This window comes from Gobius niger (genome assembly GCF_951799975.1).
Source record: "Gobius niger genome assembly, chromosome: 2".
Taxonomy (NCBI): Eukaryota; Metazoa; Chordata; class Actinopteri; order Gobiiformes; family Gobiidae; genus Gobius; species Gobius niger.
This window is the reverse complement of record NC_136853.1, coordinates 25,033,352-25,060,715: the sequence shown is the minus strand read 5'-3', so window position 1 is coordinate 25,060,715 and position 27,364 is coordinate 25,033,352. Positions and strand designations below refer to the sequence as shown.

The 27,364-nt window shown below is 41.5% G+C and overlaps 2 protein-coding genes across 2 annotated transcripts; one reads left to right on the top strand and one right to left on the bottom strand.

Moving 5' to 3' along the window:
- The first annotated feature begins 1,377 nt into the window (after positions 1 to 1,377).
- bcl7a (BAF chromatin remodeling complex subunit BCL7A) lies at positions 1,378 to 6,563 on the top strand. Its single transcript, XM_079551743.1, has 6 exons — positions 1,378 to 1,553; positions 3,251 to 3,332; positions 3,421 to 3,517; positions 3,593 to 3,742; positions 4,314 to 4,408; positions 4,893 to 6,563. The coding sequence occupies exons 1-6, from the start codon at positions 1,462 to 1,464 to the stop codon at positions 4,965 to 4,967; spliced, it is 591 nt and encodes a 196-aa protein (XP_079407869.1). The 5' UTR covers positions 1,378 to 1,461; the 3' UTR covers positions 4,968 to 6,563.
- A 1,127-nt stretch (positions 6,564 to 7,690) lies between these two features.
- Positions 7,691 to 26,110, bottom strand: clip1b (CAP-GLY domain containing linker protein 1b). Its single transcript, XM_079551551.1, has 20 exons — positions 25,938 to 26,110; positions 25,475 to 25,855; positions 25,266 to 25,399; positions 24,753 to 24,877; positions 24,486 to 24,687; positions 24,212 to 24,409; positions 24,012 to 24,115; positions 23,609 to 23,669; positions 18,246 to 18,350; positions 17,743 to 17,904; positions 16,517 to 16,612; positions 16,149 to 16,185; positions 15,959 to 16,056; positions 12,474 to 12,580; positions 10,797 to 10,833; positions 10,617 to 10,688; positions 10,346 to 10,508; positions 10,226 to 10,278; positions 10,047 to 10,159; positions 7,691 to 8,375 (listed from the first exon to the last, which is right to left on the bottom strand). The coding sequence occupies exons 1-20, from the start codon at positions 26,044 to 26,046 to the stop codon at positions 8,144 to 8,146; spliced, it is 2,589 nt and encodes an 862-aa protein (XP_079407677.1). The 5' UTR covers positions 26,047 to 26,110; the 3' UTR covers positions 7,691 to 8,143.
- Positions 26,111 to 27,364: the final 1,254 nt, after the last annotated feature.

The window sequence follows — 27,364 nt, the reverse complement described above, 5'->3', positions numbered from 1 at the left end:
TCTCTTTGCAGACTCCCTCACATTTATCAGATTATTTTTTACCCGAGAATAAACCAGGTCTATGCACCATTAAAATAAAAAAACATCTCTGTGGGAGGACCCCCAGACCCCCCTTTTGAATGTGTCCCCCCATCACAAAGGTTCTACCGCGAGGGCCACGGAGCTCAAACTGGGCTCATTATGTTAAACTGTTTTTTTTTTCCTTCACAAATTTGTCATTTTTTTTAAAACTAGTGCTATGTTTAAGAAATTACTTCTGCGTGTTCATTGTAGAGAGAGAGAAATCCAACAGACAGACATACAGTATGTACAGATGTTGTTAAGGTGCTATGTATGTAAATATTGATTGATTATGGGGGGGTGGGGGGCTGAAAAAACTTTAGCCCTGGGACCCATTTTACTTAAATTCGGCCCTGGTCACAGCAACCACTGTGGGTTCTATCAAGATTAGAATGAAAATCATGCAGGGCGCAGCCTTCAGTAATAATTATGGTTGCAAGTGAAACCGTAAATAGATTTGTGTTAACTTTTTCCTGGTGGGAAAAGTCTAATGTGCTCTAAGCAGTACTAAGTAACTCTTCCCCCTAGAGGCCAAAAGCGCAACTGCAGGTGTAGTAGCAAGTTACGATTTTTTAACTTATTAATTGTCTTGGAGAGTAGACAGGAAAGGCGAAGGGAGAGAGGGTTACTGTGCACCCAATTATACAATGGAAATATTTTTTTTCACTCAAACCTGGCTGTAAATACTGTTTAAAGTGACGTTAGCTCGCAGTTAGCTTTGCCCGTTAGCATGTTAGCTTCTTCTTCGTGATTACATTAGTGTGTGTTGCTTTCTCCGGACCGGTGGCAGTCAAGTTGCAAACATGGTTTTCTGGCCAGAGACACCAGGGGGAGATGAAAGACCCTCCAATCATCCCATAAACACTTGTATTACCCCCACAGGGACTACGGAACGGATTTATTAAGGTAAACACGTTACTTAGTACTGCTTTTTAAATACCCTATAACAAATTAAGATGTTAACATAGCATCTGAACCCAGAAACACACTCGTTATTCTGTCCATTACACTGATCCGAATGTAAGACGCTGGTTGATGCTCCAAAGGGCAGAGGTTGTGAGGCTCCTGGATAGAAGAATGGGGACTTTCATGGGCTGTAGTCGCTAGACCGATCACACATTCCACATTAAGTTACGAAACGGCGTAAAAGGTTTGGACGCAAAGTTTGCACTGATGGAGAACAGTCATTTCCAGTGTGGCTCTATTGCAGCTCTTTGTTCTCCAGTCACAGCGCATACGCAGCGGGGTCCCTCTCCTCCCTCATCCCATCGCCCCCCTCGCCACCACCGCCACCCCCTCCTTCTCCACCCGCGCATGCGCAGTGACGGCTCCGTGCGCTCTACTGTTTTCATTGTGTCTGAACTGCCGGCGAGCTTTAAAAATATTATACCCTCCGCGGCAATGTCGGGCAGGTCAGTGCGAGCTGAGACCCGGAGCAGGGCGAAGGATGACATCAAGAGGGTTATGGCAGCTATCGAGAAAGTTCGAAAATGGTAAGAAAATAGACAAAAACTGGGCATATCTAACACGAGAAGGCTTGCTTGTTGGGGGAGGAGAGGGAAGGAGCGAGAAGGAGAGCGATGAATTTAAAGAAAGGACATTTGTGAGGGCAAATTACGGCAGATGTACTCGCGGCTCAGGTGCGCTCGGGGCACCCAAGTGATGTGACGGTCTGATACCGCCCGTGCATCCAGTTCACACTTCGGGTTTTATTGTAGATTCTAGCGGCCGGGGTTGAACCCAGAAGCCATTTCGATGCAGTCACATGAAGCCATTGCTGCGCGCTGTTCAGCTCAAAGGCAGCGGCGGCTTTGGTGCGCGCCGAAACGTCCACTTTCTCGACAATTTGAGGACGGCGCTCTCGAGCCGGAGTAGTACGGTCCGTCTGAGTTTTAAATGAAGCGCTTTGAGTCGCCCTGTGGGTCTAATTGAAAGGGACTACGTGGTGGGGGTTGGGAGAGGGAAGTGAGCCTCTGAAGTGCATGGCTGGCTGAACAAGTACTGACTGTCTTTTAACTCTAAAGACCCTTCTGTACATGGTTTGACAGCATAAGGACGATGAATTAGACACGGCCGTATGTTTACCATGGCGCCTTTATTTGTGTTGAACAAGTTAAAAGTAAAAAAAAGAAAAGTTTGGTAAAGTGGTGTCTTTCTTGTAGATAAGTTTCTGTTGAGGGACCAACCTGTAAAGAATTACAAAAAATGAAGTTGCAGCCTTTGTTTTGTTAAGGCTGAAGTTGCCAATATTCGGATTATTGGGGCCCCTTATTGAACCGAAGATCCAACGAGGCCCCCAAAGATCAATCAATCAAAACTTTATTTATAAAGCGCTTTTCATACAAGGTTGTAACACAAAGTGCTTTACAGATTAAAAGCAGTTCCCGCCCACCCAACCACCATAATAACCATAATAATGTGTTCTATTCAGAGGAAGGTGTGAGATTGTATTGCTTAAAATCTAATATAATGTAACCAGTTCAAAAGACGACAGGCTAAATACTGATTTAAAGCTAACATTTTAGCAGTATATGCGATTTTCCTTTAAAACTTTATTATTACTTTTTCAATAAACTTGTATTGAAGACGAGCTTCAGGCTGCAGTGCTGCCTCTGAGGCCCCTCAGTGGGCCCCGGACCCCGCTTTGGGAAGCAGCGCGTTAAGGGATAAGTTGGCGAGACCTCATTTAGCAATTAATTATAACTAAATCTTGTAAGGTTCGAGATAGTTTATGGGGATCGTTTTTTTTTTTTTCTATCGATATTTTTGTCCTGAAACATTTGTGATTTGTATTTTTTGATGGCGTTAACAATTGTTAAGCCTATAAAACAGAAATTACTACTATGGGCAATTCATTATCAATGTTTTTCTTCCCTATAAAAGCTAATTCAAGTGCTGATTTGATTTTCATGTCGCCTATAATGCCTGTGCTTTGAAAATGTATAGATATGCTTATTTTATTTGATCGGGACAGTGCATGTTCATGAACACACACGGGACTCATGCATGTAAACACGCCACACCGGATTGTAGGGTCTATTTCCAGCTGTTGTGCCACACGCACACTCTCAAACACACTCTCATCCCCCCGTGCCTATTGTACATGTTTTTAGTGGGAGAACATGCATAATCCACACAGACCGTGCCGACCTAGAGACACTATAATGAACTCCTTGCCTTGTTTTCACAGGGAAAAGAAATGGGTGACAGTTGGTGATACGTCGCTTCGCATCTACAAGTGGGTACCTGTGACAGAGCCCAAATCAGATGATGTAAGTGCTGCCACCTCTAAGAGTTTCCAGCTAGAAAAAAATGATTACAAAATGTGTGTGCTAACTGCTTTTTTGTTCTCCATTTTAGAAAAATAAAAATAAGAAAAAAGGTAAAGATGAGAAGTATGGCTCAGAGGTGACAACTCCAGAGAACAGCTCGTCTCCTGGCATGATGGACATGCATGGTGGATAATCCTTCGTCTACTATACGCACTCTTTAATGCTGGTCTAGGTTTTATACGATTGGTCTTTGTGTTTAGACGACAACAGCAACCAGAGCTCCATCGCTGACTCATCCCCAGTGAAGCAGGAAAACAGTTGTAGCACCAGTCCTGCCCCAGAGTCTACCCTCATGTCTCATCGGGACAACGGAGAGACTAAAAGTGACCAGAGCCCTGACAGCAAGAGGGGTCAGTCTACAGGCTTCAATTTGGGCTGCACAATATATCGCAAAACATAATGTATCGCAATATTAGGCGATGCAATGGCCTTATTGCAAGATTGATTGATTGTTTATTCCGAGTTCAATGTACATTACATACACACGTTAATTACATTAACATGTGCAGCTTTTACGAAATGTTAACATGCTTTCATGACATTTCCACATGCTTCCATTTAATACTTTACAAAAATGATGACACAATATATCACAAAATCACTAAAGTCTTCTGTGTGACTGAGGTCGACACATGTTTTTACAGCCTAAAACAAAAAATATGTGCAAAAGTTCTGTTTTAAGTTTTATATTAGTTTGAAAAATTACAACTACTACATGTCCTTATAATGTTTCACACCTGTATCGCGTGTCACAAGTTTGTTTTGATATTGTGCAGCCTACTTCAATATGCATGCAATATGCAGTTACTTCAATACACCACATAGTGTCAGCAAAGACACAGGGCTGTGTTTGAGGGACTATTATTGTCTCTTTGTGCATAATGTAAGAATGTCTTTTATAACTCAGTATTTAATTTTCAGGTAAGACCATCTCAGACATAGACCGGGCACAAAGTGCTAAGAGGGACAGTTTGTCCTCGGAGGATAAAGACCCTTCAGACAATAAAGCCACTCAGGTAAACATGGGGAAACTGTGCCCTGAAATCACTGTTCTCAATTACAGAACTTTAGTATTTTTTTAATACATGTACTTTACAGGTTCATCGTATTTACTGACCTAATGAGAGTCTTTGGTGTGATTTCCATCATTCAGAAAAGTACATTGGCTACAGTCATTTTTGGATGGAAAATAATGTAGATATTGGCTTATTTCTTTTGAAAGGCATTACACAATAATTTGAGATTAATTTGTATCCTATCAAATTCTATCAGTTATTTATATAGGCAAATGCTACTATATCCACAGATCAACACTTTAAGACATATCATTTTTTTCATGATGGCTCATCTGGGCTTTGTCTTTTTTACTGGTAAAAGAACAATAGGTGTAAAGGCAGCAGCTGGTATTGAAAGAGAAAGATATAATTAGTTGTTGTTCTGTGTGGAAGAAGATGTGGTAGCAGCTGTGTTTAACAATGTTTTCGTGCTCTTCTTTCCAAGGACCTAGATGACGACATCCCACCCAGCAAGAAAACCAAACTGGATTCCTCATCTCAAGACTATGAGGATTGTTAAATTTTGGGCGCTCACGTTGTCTTGATCCTCTTCTGTACCTCTTTCCATTAACCCGAGGTAATTTAGGGCTAATGGACACTACTGCTCTCCTCACTGTCCTTTTTGTTCTCACCCTTCAACCCAAATTCAAATACAGGCTGGACATTTCCCCACACATTTACAAATAGACACTCCTCTGCCAGAGGGAGAATGGATATTACCTCTTCTTGCCGTTCCCTCTGTGCTTCCTTCCAGTTCTCCTCCACACAAAGCCAAGAGAAGCTCTGAATGCTGGCCCAGGCACCGCAGACCAACAATGACCTGCAAATACAAAGACTCTAACACTGGGGATCCCACACGGGCGACTGCATCAGTGAGGTTAGGGCAGGGGTGAGTCCGACCATGCCCTGAGACGAGAGAGTTTGATGCTTATGGCTCAAATACTGGCTAACCTGGTCACAGATCTATGCGTGGGGAACCCCCAGTCTTATCTGTTTAGGAGATGTTAAGGGTTATTTTCTATAATTTTCTTTTCCCTCAGGAGGGTTAATGCACTGTTATGGTAAGTCGCAATCGATCACAGATTTTTGCTGCTGTAGTATCTTTTTTCTCTATCCATGGAATCTTTCTCCAGTCATTTGTCTTATTGAGTTGGTGGTTTGTACATAAGGACTATGAGGCCACTGGTCACAACACATCGGACAAGTAGTCAAGTCAGGCATAGATAGTCTAGGTCCTAAGTCGTGCCTTGAGTTGCTATGAAGAAACATACATTTTAGGTCAAGCAGGTTGACACAAGTACATTTTGGTGCCATGATTTTTGCCTTATAATCTGAATCACTTAAGTAATTGTACACAATGCTCATGATGCAACTACATTTGTTTTATTTAATGTGAATGAAACTTTGAACACTATTACCATGATCCACTTTTACCATCTTAATGCATGGTCCTTTTCTACTTAAAGCAGCACTTTTTTTTAACTCTTCTTTAAAGTAGAAACCGACATTTCTTGTTGGCGATAACGATGACCAGTTTAACACAGAGATCACTGAAAGGGTTCTGTGTACACGACTTACCTCCAATTGACCAAAACCTGTCTGTTCACTTAAGCATCCGGTCTTTTAGCTCAAACTTTTAACAATCTTCCTTAAGGTGCTGTCTACTGACCGAATCAATACATGTCTCATCTTGTGGATCTGTCATTAACATTAAGAGCAAGTTACTTGAAGTTTGTAAGGAATAGCATGTACAACCTCTTCGGATCAGATCTCAGAAAATCTACATACATGGATGGAGAGAAAAGAACTAATAAGAGAACTGTTTTGGTTTAGAGGATGGACTAGCATATACCTCATTCCCAGTCCAGCAGTGCTGGTACTTAAAATGCTACGTATTGACATAACAGTTATATACAGCATTATGTACTCTCTTTAAAGGACTTATGTTGTAGCTTTCACCTGATTGAGCCAATTGCTCGTTTGCTCATAAATGTGTTAAAAAGAGCTGTGAGATATAAAATCTTGTGTTTTCATGGGACCATACTGTTTCAGTTTAGATTGTGTACAGAATAATGGTTTGGTTTGACTTATTTATTCCATCAATAGTGGTTTGTTTTTATCATGTCCAATTGTTTTCTTAATAAAATTCACAAAAGAGCTGAGAGTATGTATCTTCATTTATGCATCTGTAAATAGCTGCTCATTCAGCAGAGAAGAGCTGGGCTGCCCAAAGTGCAGCCCGGGGTCCAAATGTGGCCCTCGGGCAAATTTGGGGTGACCCTCAGGCTTTTTGTTGAATCTGCACACATCTCCAGAGATGGTGCTTTTTACTGTAAGTTTTATAATTCCACACATTTTTTTTGTACGACAGTTGCATTATGGTTGATCACCTAAATAACGATTTAACCCTCTTAAATGCACACGGGTGAATGTTTAACTACACTGAGCACCATCTTTGGCAAATATTGATACGCGGCCCTCGAGTGACAAAGTTTGGACACCAAATCGGAGTAATTGATCCCCTTCTCACAAGCACGCTGCAGATTGATCAGTTTCTCTAAGCCACATTCACACAGGGCAATGTCAGGATAAAGTAAATGTGTGTTTTCCATTGTGTCACAGAGCAGGACGTGGAAGAGCGAGATGTGGCAGCAAATACAGAATGGGTTCAAGTCAGGCTTTATTTTTGGACACTGTAAATATGGCCACTTCACAAATATTTTTCTTTTTATTTATAAGACAAACATACAAAACAAGTCAGCATCAGAATGTTTTACAATTTTCAAACCATTTATAGATGGTTACATATAAAACATCGCACAAGCAAAATTGCCAATAAGACTTACAAAGTACAATGTCATTAGTACAATATCAGGTGAGAAAAATAAAATAAACTGTTTATTTTCTATGGCACAGTGTAAAAGTTCATCAAAATATTTAAACAATTTACAATTGCTTAATTTGAAATTAAATGAGATTCAATATGATCCAATATTGTGCTTAGGAAATAACTTGCTGTACAATGTAGCGTCATGTGCACCTTCTTATCTAGAACTGATTAAAGCGCTGGATGTTTCCAAGATATTGAAGTTAAAGTGGACAGTGCAAAACCAAGGTTTCGTTGATCTTGGTGAGTTTCATTCGACCGTCTACATATGGTACCGCAGTTCTAGCTTATTCTGTTCCTGGTTAGTCAGCGCGAGTAAATAAAAATCTTCATTGTGCTACAGTAGCATCTTGTCTAATGAAGACACAATGAAACAAGTCTGTCAAGTTCTGTGGTCATAGTTTTTCACTGGTAAAAATTTAAATTATAATTTTGACTCTAAATAAAGTTAGTTAAACGTACACACTTCATGGCAGTGTCTCTAAGTGTTCGTTTTCCCTTTATGCCATAAGGAGCGCGAGTGCTTTCTTTAATCCTTATAAAAATATACCCCAAAACACAATAAATATACCAGTAATACTAGTGTTTCTGACAAACATTTATACAAGTGCAAATGACAGATCACGTTTGTTAAAAATATAATATTGCACCAAATAAGTATTTGGACAAGCATCCTGCTTGGTAAACCGCCAATGCTTGGAGAAGTGCAGTAAGATGATAAGAGTCTCGGCAAAGACTAGGATTAGGATTATTGACAGTGATGATATGTATAAATATTGTAAAAAAAAAAACATCTGAGGTGTTGCAGTTCAGAAGGTCTGGTCATCGTTGCATGACTCTGTGGCGTGGCCAAAAGCCTCACAGATGTCACAGTAGGGCCTCTCATCACCGGGGTTTCCATGGTACGTGGTGTGCGGGACAGAGTCGGGGCTCTGGGCCTGAGTAGGACAGTCCTCTGTGTCATGGAGGTCAAAGCAGTCACAGATATCACAGAAGAGACGCGGCGTTATCTTCTTCTCCCGCTTGGAGACCGCATCAAATCTAAATGATCAGATATATTCTTCACTTACATTGGATGTATTTTGTCTTTGTAAAACTATTGTTCTTACAACAATATCCTAAGACAACAAAAAACATAGTTTATAGGGGTGACTAACTAGTCAGAGTCCAAGAGCTGAAGTTTTCAGTTTTGATCCTGTGATGAGTCTCAAATGCACCGACCATTTACAAGGTATTATATTTAATCATAATAAACTGTAACTTAATGCCTGGCTTTATGTATTTTTTTCATTCACGTTCAATCATTGTAATCAAAAAGGTCCTGATATCGTGTAAAATGACTGTACAAAGACGGGGGTCTGGTGTGCACAATGTTTTACAAGTTGTAGTAGCTTACTGATTTTGCTGTTCGACTCAGACTGGGACAGCATTTTATCCATTTATTAACCATTATTTTTTTTAGTGCTGGAGTACGTTTGTTTGATTTGCCCCTGGCCTGTAGCTCTGTTCAGTGTCTGCCCCATCTGAGCTTCAGTTTTTTGTTGCATTTATCACATCTTCACAGCGGGTGACCAGAGGGGCAGCTCGAGGAGACTGCATAGTCCCATTTAAGACAAAGTGCCTTTAGTCAGAACCTTTTCTATAACTGCGGCCAAAGACTGGAACTCCATCCCAGCAAACATCAGAGAGCTGTCCACATGCAAACTGTCTTTAACCCCAGCCTGTATATGTCATATGTATCATATGACACGGTTTGTACTATTTGTATTGACCTGTATCATGTAGTGACTGTGTCCTACTTTGTATATTATTGTACTGACCTTGAATGTTTTTATTGTTTTAGGGAGACTATTTACATCTGTCCAGAGACTGTGGATGAAAAATAGCCTTTTGGCTACTTACGGTGCATTTACAGAAATGTTAATTAATGTACAGTGTCCCTGTCAAATAAATAAATAACAACAGTGAAAAAAAAAAGGCAATGGCTTTAATTTATATCTTTTTTTGTGAATCTGAGGCAAAATTTCATCAAGTAAAGTGTGATCAGAAAGTTGATGAGCACAGAGACTGTTCCTAGTGCCACGATCTGCCTGACTGTTGTTTAACCTGTGTGTAGCTTTAGGACCGAGAGAGAGATATGGAAGATGGACTCTCACGTGTTTTAGAAAGAGGAGAAACAGGCTCTGTAGGATTGGACTGGATTGTTTGAGCGAGTTTGTGGGAAATATGTAAAATTCTTACGCATTAAACGCACCCAATCAGGCGGCTCACGAGCCCCCCGTCCTAGGATCACACGCTAACACCCACATTAAAATTTTTATATTTTTTCACCAGATCATTTCAAAAGGAAACCTTTCGGGAGATACATTTTGAAAGAAATAATCTCTGAGACCCAGTGTTGGGTTCAGACTCATCAGTTAACAATCCCCATTCATTAACAACTGGCCACAAGTCCCATAAAGATTTCCAAAAATGGCAGACAAGGCCCCAGAGGGATCCCTATAGCACATGTATTTATGAGAGGAAATCTAAACAAGGCACAAGGAAACTCCATTCAGAAAGGCCCTGACCAGCAGGAGCGCTAACCTCTGCCAAAAAACATAGACGTTATAGGTTTATAAATTATAATTATGCTGAATTATCATGTGGCCAAATCAATATCAGCTCTAAAACTTAAATATTTACTCCATAGTAAACACATTATGTACATACCCATCTGTGTCATCATTTCCATTAAACTCGGACAAAGCCAGCTTTTTCAGTTTGATCTTCAACTCCTCGTTTTTCCGCTGAAGGTCAACGATGACACTGTTTAGGAAATTAATCTGACAAAAGGCAGATGTGTTAGAAAAACAGCCCCATTCACTATTTTGTTTTTATTGGATTTTTACCTGGCCCTCAGCAAACTCCTTCTCCTCTTTCAGCAGCTGAAAAGCTGCATCACCTGAACAAACATAATTAAGGTGACAAAAAGCTCTACAAAGCACATTATTATAGCGCTCGTGTCTGACCTGCACTGATATCTTGGTCTTCTCCTTCTGGGGCCTGTTTTCCCCTGAGCCTTTGTTCCAAACCGCAAACCCGACTTTGCAGCTCAGCTTTGTCCTTCTCCAGAGCCTTCACCGCTGACTGTAGGTTCTTTGCCACTGCGTTCTCTCCACGCAGCACAGCAATCTGAACCAGTTTAGGGATTTAAGTGGAAGTTAAGTTCATCAATAAACTGACTGAATACCTACCTGTTAATTTAAAAAAAAAGTTTTAAAAAGTTAGTAATGAGTTTACCTCATTTCTTAGTGATTCCAGTTCTCTGTCTTTGTCTGTTTTTCCATTTTCTCTGTCCTGGCCCTCATTGCGCTAAAACACACAAAAGCTAATTTAAAACGATGAATAAAACACTTAAATTGAAAGCAAAACTACTGTCACAGTAAGAAATCTTCTTTGCTGATTCAATTTGATAATCACCTCATTTAAACTCCGGGAAGCCATCCTGAGCTCCTCACTGGACAAGAAAGAATGATTAAAAATTAAAACAGATTATAATCTGTGCAATAATAAATCAGTTCTACTGTGAGCCTCAGCACATTCCGGACACTCGCTCTACTCCGTGCTGCCCTCATGGCGGCGCTACAACTGCCTCAGGGCAAAGACTGTGCAGCTACAGAAGAGTCAACTCTGAGCCCTAACTTGACTTGGCTCAGAGGTGTCAGTGCCGTAGTACTTCACCGTTGCACTGACACCTCTATATTCTGCTGTACTATATGGCTGGCATCTTACCTCTGCTGCTACAACAATTCACAACATATTCCATTGTAAATAAATATCATTCAGAAAAATAAACCTTATCTCTGACATTTATCTCAGAGACAGAGTGTCTCAGAGACACTGCACCAGATTATACGTATCTTAATAGCTAGTTTCCACCCAAAGCCCCTGGTTATAAAAAGGTTAAAAGCGAAATTGCAAAATTGATCAAATCAATCAGCAAATCAGGGTCATGATAGCCTGCCTGAAACTTGGTAATTCTGGTAATTTGAGTGAAATATTGCATTATATGGTTGTTGAATTTTGGACATTAATGTTCAGGGGATTTTTTTTTAACATCTAAACTACATCCTGCATACAGTAGAGAATTTCCCTCTCGGGTTATTTTGCATTTAAATACTTTCTAATGAGAGACTGCGATGACCAGTTTGTTAAATGTTTTATGCTACAGGCATATCAAATACAAAAAGAACCAAACTGTACTTGGTGCTAGTTCTAATGCAAACAGCTCTCACTGTGCACAAAAGCTCAATTGATTCCAACAACAAAGCTAAGCTCTAAGTCCTGTCAGTCTCAAAGGGAGCCATACACTAGTGTGATGTCACTGTGCAGGCGGCGGCCATGTTGGAGCCAGGCGGTCCAAGGAGGAGAGGTACATCCGTTACATAACGGGAGGGACAGTTTGAGGATGGATGAGCTGCTGTAAGGGAGCAACGCTGCTCATGTTCATAAATAAATCAGACGTCAAAGCACACCGTTTTGCTGGGCCTATTTGTGAGAAATGATGACATAATGCAATGATACATCAAATATCCACAACAGCAGTGCTTTGGTGACTCAGGGGTGTGACAAAGCACACACACTCTCATACACACTGCTACACACTGAGCTATAAATAGCCTCAATGAGGAAGACCGATCCAAATACACATATCTCACATTCGGGCTAATCCTATTTTGATCAGTTTTTACTGTTGAAACCTCACAGTAATTGTTGGGTGCAGTAACAACACATGTCATGTATTTTTTCCAATTTTTAGGAATTATTATCTTTGAATAAATAGATTTTGGAGTAAGTGTGCTGTTTTTTTCACTGTTCACTGTAGTAGCTTTGCACCTGGTGATGTGCGTATAATTTTGCTACTTGAACAATAAATAGAATTGCACTTGACCGAGTTGAACAGCTGAATTACATAATTATAGAATATGTGTTCCTCCAGATTAAATATATTATTCTATTTTGTCCAACAACACATTAATAGAAATCCAGTTCATAGAATAATTTTTCAAACTACAGCAAACAGTAAATGCTTTTGTCATCATGACGCATGTGAGTCGAACACACGGAAAATACACGTTGTTCATTGGGAGGTCTTACATTTCCTTGCTGAGCACTCCGATGCGCTGGTTTTCAGAGTTGCTCCGTTCCCTTGATAGAACAAGTTCCTCCTTAAATTTAGCATTCTGCTGCTTCAAAGCTTCAAGCTGCAAAGAGAAAATGCATGGATATACATGGAGCTGAAAAACAAATAGCACAAAGCCTTTTTATGTAGGCTGAAAATTGGTTACATATGCAAGAATTATGCCTAAAAAATGATCAAACGTTGAAAACAGCTGAAAAATGAAAAAACAAATCACATTTTGCATGGTTGGATCTTAACGAGGTTCAAAGTAGAACTTATTATGCAACTAGAGGAACTGGAAGTAACGCTTCCTAGTAACTTTAAAAGGCCTAATCTGTACCAAATGTGGATTCACTTTAATTTTTATGTAATGTCATGACAGTTTCGCGGCACATGCTTATATCACTGGACAGGCCGCGGTGCCAGGAGTCGCTCTGTTTTGGAGCGCTCCAGGCTCTGCACGGGACATGCAGAGCCCGTCAATGACTGACGTGTGCGACAAGTCAATTCAACAGATCTATCCGTACTCAGTTTTATCGGACTCTACTCACACTGTCAACAATCGCCCTCATTTTGCACACAGAAAAACACTTGCGAAGCCTACAATCAACATAGTCTTTCTTACAACATATATGAAAGTTGTCACAACAACCACACACAACCCAGAGCAAAGCCACTACCGGGGTCGTTCTCCAGGAGACAATCTTCATGAACACAAGCTTCAATGTAACCGAACAGTTAGGCTCTATATTTTAACTCGTTCTCTATACATTTATCCGATTATCTGAATGGTCAAAGCATATTTGTGAAGAGGCAACTAGATACCAGATTTAGCTTAGAGCTAATTGTCATCTTCAGTCCCATGGGGAAAAAACATACCATTAAACACAAATATATACCTTTGTTGAACTGAGTACTAAAGCAAGAGTGTCCTACCTGGTAATGGAGCAAAGTGTTTGCAGAGTAACCCTGATGCAGAGCTACGTCCATAACCCAAAGCTCACCCTTGTGCCAGATTCCAGTCAGTCAATCCACAGTGCCTTTAAAACACCAGCAGTGTCTCTCTAATGTCAGATGCAGAACATGCTCGCTACCACAAGTGGAGCATCAATAAAGCATTAGCTCTCCTCCAACGTCATACACAGCTGTGAAAGAAGTGGAGCGTCGACTCTCTCACTGCTTACGTTAAAACAGCCTGACACTTCCATTATGTAAGTCAGAATAAGCTCCTCCTAGACCTCGACCTCACAGTCTTGTTTTGTCACACACATGGATAGTCTAAACATGTCTATTTGGCATCAAAATGCTAAACCTGTTATTGTTTATACCCTATTTGTAAGATGATAATGTAATGGGGTCAAAAACTGAGTGTGTATCTGACAGAGGTCAGAAAAAACAGGACAAAGATCCTGTGATGTGTGCACCAGACATTATTGCACACAGAGTGCACATTTTGACATGAGCAGAATTACATCACGTCCTGGAGCCGCAGGGGCAGCAGGAGGCAGCAGGAGGCAGCAGCTGTAAGAGCATCCTCCCGCTAAATGTGCACACAGTCTGTCAGAGGTTCTCAACCGTCTTTACGTTTACACACCCTGGTGGATTTTTAGGCCATTTCTCAAAGAATATGACTGAAACACTTTTTTTTCCACTCGTGGTCAGTGATGTTGTGAAGCAATTTATTGTAAAAAAAAAAAAAAAAAAAAGAAAATCTGTGAACTCTTTTTCAAATCACCAAAATAAAATACCAAAATGACCCTGTTGAAAAGTTTACACACCCCCGCTCCTAACACTGTGTATTGCCGCCTTAAGCATCAATGACAGCTTAGAGTCTTTTGTGGTAGTTGTGGAGAAGGTTCTGTATATAATCTAATGGTAAAACAGCCCATTCTTCTTGGCAAAAAGCCTCCAGTTCCTATAAGTTCCTGCTATGTCTTGCATGAACAGCACGTTTGAGATCTCCCCACAGTGGATCCGTGATATTGAGGTCAAGAGACTGAGATGGCCATATGAGATATGGAGGTGGTTCGCAGATGTTTTGGGGATGCGTGAGTTACCAAGGCAACGGAAACATGGTCAAAATTGATGGCAAGATGAATGCAGCAGCTTATCAAAACATACTAGAATTTACGCTCATCAGCACTTGGACGTTCCAACATGACAACGATCCAAATCACAAGGCCATGTCGACCTGTCATTGGCTCCAGCAGAATAAAGTGAAGGATCTGGAGTGGCCAACTCAGTCTTCTGACCTCAATATCATTGAACCACTGTGGGGAGATCTCAAACACGCTGTTCATGCAAGATAGCCCAGGAATATTTGTCATTTATCTGAAGTAAAAAAAAACAATCAGTGGGAAGTCACCGTCGTGCAAAAAGATTTGAAAACCAGCAATCTGTACACATGTAGATAAATGTTTTTTTATCTCCCGAACCAAAGTGACCGTTTATTGAACTGGAAAGAGCTCAGTCAGAGCTTTAATTTAGTCCCCACAACCTCTTTAAGGAATAGTTCACCGTTTTGACTGAGATATGTTCTTACCTGAGCTTAGACGAGTTGATGCGTACCTTTCTGGTCTTTGTGCGTGCCCTCAGTCACGCAAAACAACAAAGATGTTGTTAGCATTTGGCCTCTCCCAATGTATTCCTATAGCTCCAAACGGGGTGAAGTTAGAAGCGACCACGCTCTTCCACAGGCACGCATAAGGACCAGACATATACGTATAAACTCATCTAAGCTCAGGTAAGAACATATCTCAGTATGTAAAAACGGTGAACTATTCCTTTAAGCCTCAGGAGAGCAGGGAAACATCGTGGTGAAAAGTAGTTTATATAAGCTTATATATTTATGTTGCAGACTTTTGCGTATAATTTCGGAACCATAAGAGATCTGCTGATTTTTGACTTTCAAACAAGCTGAAGTACCTATTAAACATGAATGTCAGCGCTATGCCCCTCATACAGCACCAACACATTAAGAAGCATCATATACACAGGATTATAGACAAGACCATTTATAAAAATGCATCAGCGGTGCACATCAGCATCAGCCTTTAAAAAAATCCACATCAGGTGACCTCTATTAGCTATATTTCTATGATTCAAAACCTTTACTACAATAATAAATGTTTGGTCGATTTAAGAGATTAAAAAAAAACGGCAATCGGCCAAGCCAGCCGACTTCATATCGGGATATATATATCAGTATAACCCCAAAAATCAATCGGGCCCTTGTGTAGATCACTTTGAATTAAGACTTAAAAATGTTTCTTTCCAATGAAATGACTTGAAAATGCTTCAACAATTTCACAATCTTTAGCACAATGAGAGAACTCTGCACATCACGCCTCATGAAGATATATCATCATAGAAATCACAGAAACATTGATACCTTGTAATTAACTTCATAAAGTGCATACATACATCTATGATACATGTATGAACGTATGTTTGTACTCACATCTGTCAGCTGGATCTTATGCTCACTCTCTCTGCGCTGGCTCTCCTCTTTCAAGGATTTGTAGTCTTTATTTGTCTGAGTGACACTGTGCTCCAGCTCTGAGTAACAAAAAACACCAAGACAAAAAACTTGAAGGACAATAGACTACAAAATCAAATACATGTCCAGTCCAGATGAAACCGCTCTTAACCTTGCATTGTCTTCCTGTTTTCTTCAGCTTCTTTCCTCTGAAAAAGAACAAACATCTGTGTGACTCTGAGGAAGACCAAGACATTCTTTTACCTTGAGCTAATAATTGGATCTACAAAACATGTGAGACATCTTCAAAAAATAACCTCTTAAATGAATCTAGTTTCTCAATGCCATGTGACAAAACAAAACAATGTATTATAAGCCCAAAAGGTGTGGAGTCAGTGACTATCAGTGTTGGAAGATCCAGTTTTATGTAATAGTGTATTGCACAAAATAGTACTACAAAGCATAAAAAGTGTGAGGGATTGTTATTTACAGGTTATTGTGATGCAGTGACAATGTGTCTGTTGTGGTATGGGTTCTTACCAAACTGGTTAATTGCTGCTCTAGTGAACTCTTATTTTGAAGCATGGACTGAAGGTCCTTTTGTTTGCTCTCCAGGTCAACACTGAGCTCACTGATCTGTTGACAATCACACAGCAAAGTAAAGGCTTAATCGTCACATTTACACACACTAAATCAACAAGGCCATAATGTCAGATGAACCACCCAAATCATTTAATAGTTTCCTCAACTGTTTTTTAAGACACCTAATTTACCATTTGATGTTGCCTGCATTAAAGGGTCCCAAATCTGATATGTAAATAAAACAATGATGCGTGAGTAAAAAATGCAAATATGACTCTACTGCTGTTCCACTTTGAGTGAATCGTTGAATCATGTGCTGTTTCTAATTCTGGTTTTATCAGCCATCTCTACCATACGATGCAATACTCAAAATATCCACTAGAGCACTCGATTTGCCTTCTAAAACAACATGCCAGCAGGAAGCCGCTCATTGAAAAATCTCTCCTCACATCCAAACCGTTTTTAACTGCATTTCAGAAGAAACGACTAGTTTATTTATATACTTCATAATTAAACACTTCTCTTAAAGGAACAGGCTGCCGTTTTTCCATACTGAGCTATGTTCTTACCTGAGCTGAGATGCGTATCTGTCTGGTCTTTTTGTGTGCGCTCAGTCACGCGAAAAGACCAAAGATGTTGTTAGCATTTAGCGTCTCCTCCACTCCTCTATGGGGCCAAACGGGGGTGAAGTTAGAAGCGACCAAGCTCTTCCACGTTTTCCCTGTTTACTGTGCGCAGTAATATCTTCACTTTACTGCGCGGACGTCGATGTGCTCCTAAGGTGTTATTACGCCGTACAATGTAGTACCTTTTATCCTCCTAGACATGCTTAATTTTGTGTGGCTATACTTGGATCGTGTAACTACTCATGCAACTGTATTTATATAGGGAAAACGTGGAAGAGCTTGGTCGCTTCTAACTTCACCCATGTTTGGATCCACGAGGAGAGGAGGAGATGCTAAATGCTAACAACATGCTAGGTGTTTTTGCGTGACTGAGCGCACGCACAAAGACCAGACAGGTACACATCAACTCGTCTTAAGCTCATGTAAGAACATATCTCAGTGTGGAAAAACGGCAGCCTGTTCCTTTACGGACAGAATATTTCAAATTCTTTGGTAGGTCTCTCTGATCATAAATTAATAATACATTAATAAATTACATATGTTGTCATTAGAATTGACCTTTTTCTCTTGGGCTTGTGCCTGTGTTTTGAGGCTACATATCTGTTGTTGAGAAAGGGACACTGCGTCCTCCTGCTGCTGAACAGCCCTGAGCCTGAGCTGCAGATCGGCCACCTCTCTCTCCAGCTCCATGATGCGTGATCGCTCCGACACGGTGGCCACCTGCACAATAATACCAGGAACAAGCTTGAGCAGTTTAGTTGCACTTCAAAAACTAAGTATAGTGCATTTTCCAGATTCAGCGAACACTTATCTACTCTAGATATTTGTTTTTATTATCTAATAAACAATAATCTATTATGTTTCTCTGCACATTTGTAAGAGCAAACAAAGTATTAGAAAGTACTTTTGATTAGTTTACAAACTTGTTGTTATCATATTGTGTGATGTGTCTTAGAAATGCTTATAAACTCACTCAAAGTAAACCAAAAATAATTACAGCTAGTAAAAAATAATGTTGGTGTTGGAGAAGTACATTCTTGCTGTAACACTGTCAACATTACCCTAGAATCCTCTAAATCCCTCTGGAGTTTTTCAGCTTTGGTTTTTTCAAAAAGCAGACTCTGCTCTAGCTCCTTTACGTGGGCATGCTCCAGTCTCGTCTGCGTCTGTTAGTAAAAAGAAAGCAGGAAGAAAGGAGAACAGACACCAATGCAACACCTGCATGCCAAACCACAGACATGACACAAGAGAATCAGAAAGCACTCCAGAGTCCTGTAGCATTTGTCTAAATTGTTATGTAATTAGGTCACAAGGTGAAAAAAAAGAAGAAGTAAAATGGCAAATATTTAATCCAATGCAAAACATGTAAATGGTGTATTATAAGCTCACATACAAAATTAGAAAAATAGTGAGACACAATATTAAGGGCCCGATCTTACGCCTGGCGCAACGACAACGTTGTTCGAGACGAAGTTGGTATCTTGCGTGAAACGGTGCGGTAGTGCTTTCTCTGGAAGCCTGAGAGCATTGATTAGAAAAGAAGGGGTCGACTGAACCCCGTGAACTGCTACCTTAACGTGGTGGGGTTGTTTGAGTGCCCGAATGATCCGAGGAGCAATGTTGTGGGTTTGCTCATAGCCCCCCAGCTCAGCCGTCACGTGTTGGGTTCACCCCGGTGAACGAGAGGGTCACGTCCCTACGCCTTCGGGTTGGGGACAGGTCTCTCACCGTTGTCTCGGCCTACGGGCCCAACATCGGTGCAGAGTACCCGGCCTTGTTGGAGTCCCTGGGAGGGGCACTAGATGGTGCTCCGACTGGGGACTCCATTGTTCTACTGGGGGACTTCAACGCCCACGTGGGTAACGACAGTGAGATCTGGACAGGAGTGATTGGGAGGAACGGCCTCCCCGATCTGAACCCGAGTGGTGTTCTGTTATTGGACTTCTGTGCTGGTCACGGATTGTCCATAACGAACACCATGATCGAGCACAAGGGTGTCCACAAGTGCACGTGGCACCAGGACACCCTAGGCAGGAGGTCGATGATCGACTTTGTAGTTGTGTCATCTGATCTCCGGCCGCGTGTCTCGGACACTCGGGTGAAGAGAGGGGCTGAGCTGTCAACTGATCACCACCTGGTGGTGAGCTGGATCCGCTGGCAGGGGAGGAAGCCGGTCAGACCTGGCAGGCCCAAGCGTGTTGTGAGGGTCTGGTGGGAACGTCTGGTGGATCCCTGTCAGCGGGGTCTTCAACTCCCACCTCCGGAAGATCTTCACCCAGATTCCGAGGGAGGTTGGGGACATGGAGTCCGAGTGGACCCTGTTCTCCTCCTCCATTGTCGATGAGGCTGCTCGTAGTTGTAGCCGTGAGGTCTCTGGTGCCTGTCGCGTCGGCAATCCCCGAACCCGGTGGTGGCGCCCGGAAGTAAGGGATGCCGTGAAGCTAAAGAAGGAGTCCTACCTGGCCTTGTTGGCTTGTGGGACTCCGGAGGCAGCTGAGAGGTCTCGTGTCTGGGAGGAGTTCGGAGAAGCCATGGAGGAGGACTATCGATCGGCCTCGAGGAGATTCTGGCGCCTCAGGAGGGGGAAGCAGTGCTTCACCAACACTGTTTACAGTGCGGGTGGGGGGCTGCTGACCTCGACTGGGGATGTTGTCGGGCGGTGGAAGGAGTACTTCGAGGATCTCCTCAATCCCGCCGTCACGTCTTCCAATGAGGAAGCAGAGGCTGGGGACTCGGAGGAGGGCTTGTCCATCACCCAGGCTGAAGTCACCGAGGTGGTGAGAAAGGTCCTCGGTGGCAAGGCTCCCAGAACAGCTGGAGGAGGTGTGTGTGGATCGGGAAGTCATCTCTGCTGAGACTGCTGCCCCCGCGACCCGGCCCCGGATAAAGCGGAAGAAAATGGATGGATGGATGGGGTCGACTGAGGCGTGGTGTGCTACGTGTGCTGACGAATTAAAAGCAAGCTTAACACTGACATGGTTTTATATAAGAGCCGAAGAAATCGCGTGATAAAGGATATGAGACTTGCTAAAAGCAACTTTTATATCACGGCAATTACTGAGGCAAGAGGAAATCCATCAGCAATGTGGAAGACAATTAACAACATTGTGAAACCCAAAGGAAAGCAGTCCCACCTGTGTGAACTCAAAATCGGGGAAGAGTTTGTAAATGATAGTAAGCGCATCGCCCAGGAACTTAATAACTATTTTACATCATCGGTTCAGGAGTTGTCGGATTGCTTTGATTTGAATACCAGAGTAGAGTATCAGCAACCAAATAATCTAACTGATGCATTTTTTCTTGAACAAACAACTGAGCGAGAGGTGCTAGCTGTCATAGAAAAAGTAAACAATAGTCACGCTAAAGACCTTTTTAACATTGACACTTCCTTTCTTAAAAGAAATAAAGAAATACTGGCAAAACCCTTCACTCATCTGCTAAATCTTTCCTTTAAAAAGGGACAATTTCCAAATGACTGGAAACAATCTAGGGTTATACCTATATATAAATTTGGAAAGGCAGATCTAGCATGCAATTATAGACCAATTAGCATTTTGCCGATTTTTTCTAAGGTGCTGGAAAAGATTGTAGCCAATCAGCTAATGTCTTTCTTACAGATCAATGACATACTGCATCCTCTGCAATTCGGATTCCGGACCCAATATTCGACAGAAACGGCCAATTGCTATTTTATTGAACAACTTAAACAAGCAATTGACAAAGGCCAAATAGTTGGAGCGTTTTTTTTTTTATTTTATTTAAAAAAAGCTTTTGACATACTCAATCATAATGTACTTTTACAGAAACTATCCCAGTTGAACTTTGACAATACAACATTACAGTGGTTCAAGACTTATTTGGAACATAGACAACAATGTGTAATAATTAATAATGAAAAGTCACCCTTCAAAACACTGAAAACAGGTGTCCCCCAGGGATCAATTCTTGGGCCTCTCCTTTTTGCACTGTACATAAATAATTTACCAAATATCTGTCCGGGCGCAGGTTTCCAAATGTATGCAGATGATACAGTGGTCTTTGTGAGTGGCAAAAGTGTTGAAGCCATTACTGCGCAGCTGCAGCAACACCTTAACTCTGTGTCAGTGTGGTTTCAAAACTCAGGACTAACACTAAATCTGAGTAAGACAGTGTCCGTTTGTTTGCTTCCAGATTACACCCCGTGGAAGAACTGCATCTGACAATAAACGGTCAAGGCATTGCCCAGGTTAAAGAAGTTAAATATCTGGGCCTAATCTTGGACTCCCATCTAACATTTGAAAGTCATGTCAAAAAGATCACAAGAACAGCCAAATCAAACCTGTACAGTTTCAGAATCATACGGGGCTGTTTACCATTTCATGCAGCAAGTGTATTTATGCATGCAATGATTTTCTCTCATCTTAGTTACTGCATAACCTCTTGGTCACAGGCAACAGCCACAACAATCAGGCCTTTAAGACTGATTTACAATAGAGCATTAAAATTTTTTAGATAAAACATCTGTCAGGACGCACCATTGTGGAGTATTGCAGAGGTTAAACTTTCTTAACTTTGAAAATTTTATTAAATTCTGTAACTTAAAATTAATGTACAAATGTCTGCACAGCCAAGCCCCTGATGTTCTCAGACGGCTCATAGTTCCACTTCGATCAGTGGGCTCCATCACACGAGGAGCTGCTAATGGAAATGTGAAAGTACCCGTTAGAAAAAAGACCTTTGGACAGTCAGCTTTTACTGTCCAGGGTGCTAAACTTTGGAACTCTTTGCCTCCTGAGCTGAAACAGGACTTAGATCTGGGGGGGTATGCAATCATTTTTAGTCTGCACTCAATGCACTTCCTTTGTGCAATGTCAGAATTAATTAATTAATGTTACTGTAAATGTATTTTTTGTACTTTCTGTGGGAATTTGAAAAGCCCTTCTAGGGACGGACATTGCAAATTAGGCTTGGCTATAAATGTTGTAGTGTGATACATGTTTATTGTTCACACATGTCCCTATCAAATAAATGAATAAATACAAACAGGACAACCTACAAGCTATTTCTCCCACTGTGAGTTAAACACTGTCCAGCTCCCGAATATATCGATGGTCAGGCTCGAGTGTCATTGAGGTCCAAATGGGAAAAAAAATTAAGGCAAGCAAAGGTCCAGAACATACAGGGTTAATTTACAGTTATATGGGGATTTTTAAGACTTTATTAAATCCAATAATAATTACTGTTCTCATTCAATTCTGTTCAATTTTTTACTATTTACACAATGTTGCCAATGCAGTGCTGTGTTTTACCCTAACCCTGCTTAGACCTGGTTTAGTCCAGGGTCAGACCTGCTCACTGCTAATTTTTGTTTATAGAAAACGATTGGGAACGACTGGCGCTATTTGCAGTTAACAATCCCGCGTGCATATTTAATCAGATAATTAGGGTCTTTGCTGTTCTAAAAGTCTAGTGAGCCGTATTTCAGTCTTCCTCAGTCATTTTTAAAAGAAAGAGAGGGAGGGAGAGGGAGATGGAGAGAAAGACATTTTTAAAAGAAAGAGAGGGAGGGAGAGGGAGATGGAGAGAAAGAGAGAGACTGACCAAGCGACCGCTCGACTGAGGAGATTTACGGTCAGGTCCAAAGTCTGTATCTAAGGACAGGTTGGCGCACGTTTCAGGAGGTCCACCATTTTGTGACCTCTGCTCTAGCGCCGGTATTAAAGAGTGTGGGGTAAATACACACGGCAAAAACATGATCAAAACACCCGCATGTACAGTAGCGGAAAATATTCCAGTCTAGTAGGAGGTAGTGCTTGGGGAGGGCCCACTGCTGTGCACAACATGGCCAAGGGAGTCTGTGTAGCCCACTTACTGCGCCAGGTATGAACACTGTGTGCCCCGTCTGTGCAAAAGTCTAGTCTACAGTCTGTATTTACGTAAGATCGGGCCCTAAATGTTAAATATGGAATAATAAAAAGATTGACAGATGAAGTTAAAACAAGAGATATTAATGAATGCAGTGAGGGTACATGTGAGTAAAATGGAAATCATCAAAACAGGATTGAAGAAGTAAACATTTTGGAAACCATTAACAGAGTACAGCATACGAACGATCGCAATGACTGTGATGGGCAATTCATAATAATAGTTCCATGATATATTGCATGTAGTTTTCTGTGAGGTTAAAGATTGAGTCTATGTATATGTATCAATATGTGAATTATTTATGATCTGGAAAGGGAGCAACTACTGTGGGAGCTGGTAGTGAATGTTCCCAAACAGGGCATTGCTCTCCTTGCACTGTAACAGAATGGTACTTTATAAAACACCGTTAGAGGCCTGGATTCATCAGCTGTTCGCCTACCTTTCACCAAAGCATTCGGTGATCGCTCGTATGTGCTTGACTTTGTAGCAAAAACATTTTTGAGGGTAGAATTTGATTTACCTCCAGGTCCCCTTTGGTAATGCAAGCTTCTTCAACACGAAATTGCAAATCCTCAACTTTCCTGTCAAAGACATGCATTTAATCCATTTCATTTGATTCATTCGGGTTTCATGGTAATGCATAACAAAGAAAGCTACAATTTATCGAATACAATAAAAGCAATGAAGAATGGGAGTAGGATGAAAACAACTCTTATAAACGCCTACCCCGTTCTTAGTTAAAAGTTCCCAAATTAAACAGCCCCACCGACACGAGAACAGAGAAATAATAACAATACACCAGTCTTAGTTCCACCAACCACAACGATTTTCCCTTCAATAGCTTTTCCTTGTACAACAGATTACACAGTATTTTTTATATCAGATCATCATATTTCATTGAGAAATATGGACAGATAACTTACCTTTTCTCTTCTTCAAGCTGATTGAGCAGCTCTACTTTCTCTCGGTCCGCTGCTTCAACCAATGAGCGCAGCTGATCCAGCTTTGTTTCCATGTCTATGGCATACTAAAAATAAAACAACATTTGATATTGTGAAGAATGCTTATGATTACTGCACTCCAAAATTAGGGTAACTTAAAATTGTGGCAACTTGAGTCCAACCTGGTCTCGACACTTCCTCAGTAGAACCATCTCTTGCTGCACCTCTCCTGCATGGCTTGTGGCCTTTGCAACTTCACATCGTTCCAGATCTCTCTCAGCTAAAAGCTGTTCAATGTGCTGTTGCTTCTCCTTCAGAGCTTCCTGCAATGCCGTAGTACCTGAAATCTTGCGTGCGTACCGTGCCGATGTCTCTGTCAGCTAAAACATGTGAACAAAGTTTTGACCTGGTGGTTTCTGTTAAGATTTCATTAATTAATTAAGTAATAGTAATTACCAGTCCAGCTCTGCTCGGCTTTCCGCTGATTGAGGAAGTGGCAGAGCTGATTGAACTGATAGAGGAGGCACTGGGACTCCTTATGACACCTGATTTCCGTCGTGGTGCTTTTGTCTTTATAGGAGTTGTACAGGGAAAACCAATTCTCGTAACTTTGTGGACAGGGGCAAACAGACCATACCGAGGCAAACACTGGAAGAACCTAAAATAACCACAGGTTATTAACACAAAATGTACATAACTTTATCCAAATGACCGTTTCTATACCTGGTCCCGGCCACAGCTCCATCGTTTTTACCGAGAGGATCGTCAAGTTCCACTCCACACCACTCTCCTTTGGCAAAGTCTGTCTCACCAAGAAACCTCACCACACCAGTCTTAGTTCCACCAACCTTAACAAAACCAATAACGAAAACATAATAATCACAAGAGAACTTGAAGTTACAAAAGCACTAAAGATTTAAAGGCCTTATACCAGATTTTTTTTTTTTATATAGTAATGGAATAAATGTGTGTTTTGCTTCAGTCTAAACATCCAAAACATTTTTTGTTTGAACATGACCAGTACTAGTACCACTACATTACCATGACAGTACTGCCCCCGGAAAGTTGTCAAACCCTTTCCTGTGACGTACTAGACCGTTAGAAATGTGTCAGGAAAGTTAGTTGTGGTTCAAACTCATTCCTAACCATTTTGGATGTATGTGCTCCCCCTCTCATTGTTTGTAAAAGAAAAAAAAAAAGAATCAGGTATAGGCTTGATATATTGAGATGTTTCACCAGCACACGGTCTCCTAATCTCAGCTCCCGCTTGGTCTTCTTTATGGAGTCTGGATCTGACAGAATGGAAACAGACTCACTCGATACAAACTTTCGAGCTAGTGTGCTGCTCGTCTTGATGCCAGATCCCTGAGCTGAAAACAAAGGCGTGTCACAATAATATGCATACACAGAAATCATTGCAATGTTTTTCATCATGTGGTTGTTACCAGTTGAGGAAGTGCCAGAAGGTACTGGTTCATTTGGAGCAGAGCCTGCTTGTGCTGGGCTGGCGGGACCCCCATTGGCCTCCTTCTCTGGGAGAGCAGTCTTTGATAACTTTGAAGGTCGAGTAAATATCCCTCGACCATCCTCGCACTTAAAATACACAACCTCCGCCACAGAACCATTATTCTTCCCGATTGGCTCATCCAATTCAATACCTGCCCACTGACCAGGGGCAAATTGTGTTCCTCCAATAAATCGTACATAACCAGGTTTATTACCATTGACCCAGACCCTCTCCCCAATCTGAAAATCTACTGTGGCATCTTGAGTTGGAGACGTCAAACCAGCAGGGGACTTCTCAGAGGGACCTGGCTTAGATGTACCTGGAAAAAAAGGTCTTCATGAATGTTTAAAGGCAAACTTTTGCAATTACATAAAACAAGATAAAAATACAGTAACTCTGACCAGAGGATGGAGATGTCCTTGTAGGTGCCCCAGGCGGACGAGCTATTTTACTTGGGGGTTTGAGCCCACTGGGTTTCCCAATGGCACTTGGTCCTTCCTGTTTTTCCATGAATTATGAGTTACATGGCTTGATAAAGACTTGGCTGATCCACCATACCAGCCTGAAAAGACAAAACGGGAAAACATTGCCCATTATTATCCTCAAAGATTTTGCATGTCAGTTATCAACTACACTTATTTGATTTTATGAGGAGTAGCTACACAAATATACTGCCAAATAGTTTATGATAAGTAGGCTATACATACTGTCGATATGTGGTATAAAATTAACAACAGACATTTAACTTATTTGACATTCCAAGATGGCGCCTTGGTGCTCTCATGCGCTTTGTTCTATTTTTGTGCGTTAATTGTGTGTCCGCTCTTACACCTGTGAAGAGCTACTGAACATCAGGTCTATCACCCCTACGGACCAGTTTTTTTAAAGTCAGCTGCGGATTTAGTCGATCTATCAACCAAAAGAGTGACCGGAAAGGACCCACTCTCCAGGAAAAACAAAGGCGGTGGGGTCTGTTTCTACATCAACAACAGCTGGTGTTCTGATGTGACTGTGATCTCCCAACACCGCTCTCCTGCTCTGGAATATCTATTCATTAACTGTTAACTATTTTTCTCCCTACACGAGTTTGCTTCATTCATTCTGGCTGTCGTTTACATCCCACCGGACGCAGACGTGCACGTAGCTCAGCGCACACTCGCGGAGCAGGTACTGCATGTGGAGCGGACTTTCCCGGACTCTCTTGTTATCGTGCTTAGTGACTTTAACAAGGGTAACCTGAGACAGGAACTACCCAAGTACAGACAGTTTATTAAATGCACTACCAGAGAGGGGAACACTTTGGATAACTGTTACACTACGATAAGCGACGCCTACTGACTGTGGGCTCCAATCTCTCGAGGACCTGTACACCTCCAAGACCCGGAGGCGTGTAGGTCAGATCACAGCTGACCCTTCTCACCCTGGACAAGGACTATTCATCCCTCTCCCCTCAGGCAGGAGGCTACAATCCATACAGACTCAAACCTCCCGCCATAAGAACAGTTTTTTCCCCTCCACCATCAGACTCATGAACGAAATCCGCGCAGTAAAGTCGAAGTAATTTCCTGTGTGACTCTCCGTCGGCTGCATTCAGATCCTCTTGAAATATCGACTGCCTTATAATTTACAGTTTTGTGAAGACCAAAACTGACAACAGATAGACGTTTTGACTAGGGCTGCACAATATATTGCAAAAACTATCATAATGCGATATTAGGTTATTCAATATCCGTATCGCAAAAAGTCACACTATATCGCAACATCACTAGAGTCTTCATCGAACTGAGATTGACACTTTTTTGGCAAACTGAAAAATGCACAGAATTTA

Coding starts and splice junctions, on each gene's coding strand:
- clip1b (XM_079551551.1), bottom strand. CDS start 26,046: ATGGAAAAACAGGAAGGACCAAGTGCCATTGGGAAACCCAGTGGGCTC. Junction 16,186..16,516: donor AGCAGCAATTAACCAGTTTG/GTAAGAACCCAT, acceptor GTTCTTTTTCAG/AGGAAAGAAGCTGAAGAAAA. Junction 10,279..10,345: donor AGACCAAGATATCAGTGCAG/GTCAGACACGAG, acceptor ATGTTTGTTCAG/GTGATGCAGCTTTTCAGCTG.
- bcl7a (XM_079551743.1), top strand. CDS start 1,462: ATGTCGGGCAGGTCAGTGCGAGCTGAGACCCGGAGCAGGGCGAAGGAT. Junction 3,333..3,420: donor CAGAGCCCAAATCAGATGAT/GTAAGTGCTGCC, acceptor TCTCCATTTTAG/AAAAATAAAAATAAGAAAAA. Junction 4,409..4,892: donor CAGACAATAAAGCCACTCAG/GTAAACATGGGG, acceptor CTTCTTTCCAAG/GACCTAGATGACGACATCCC.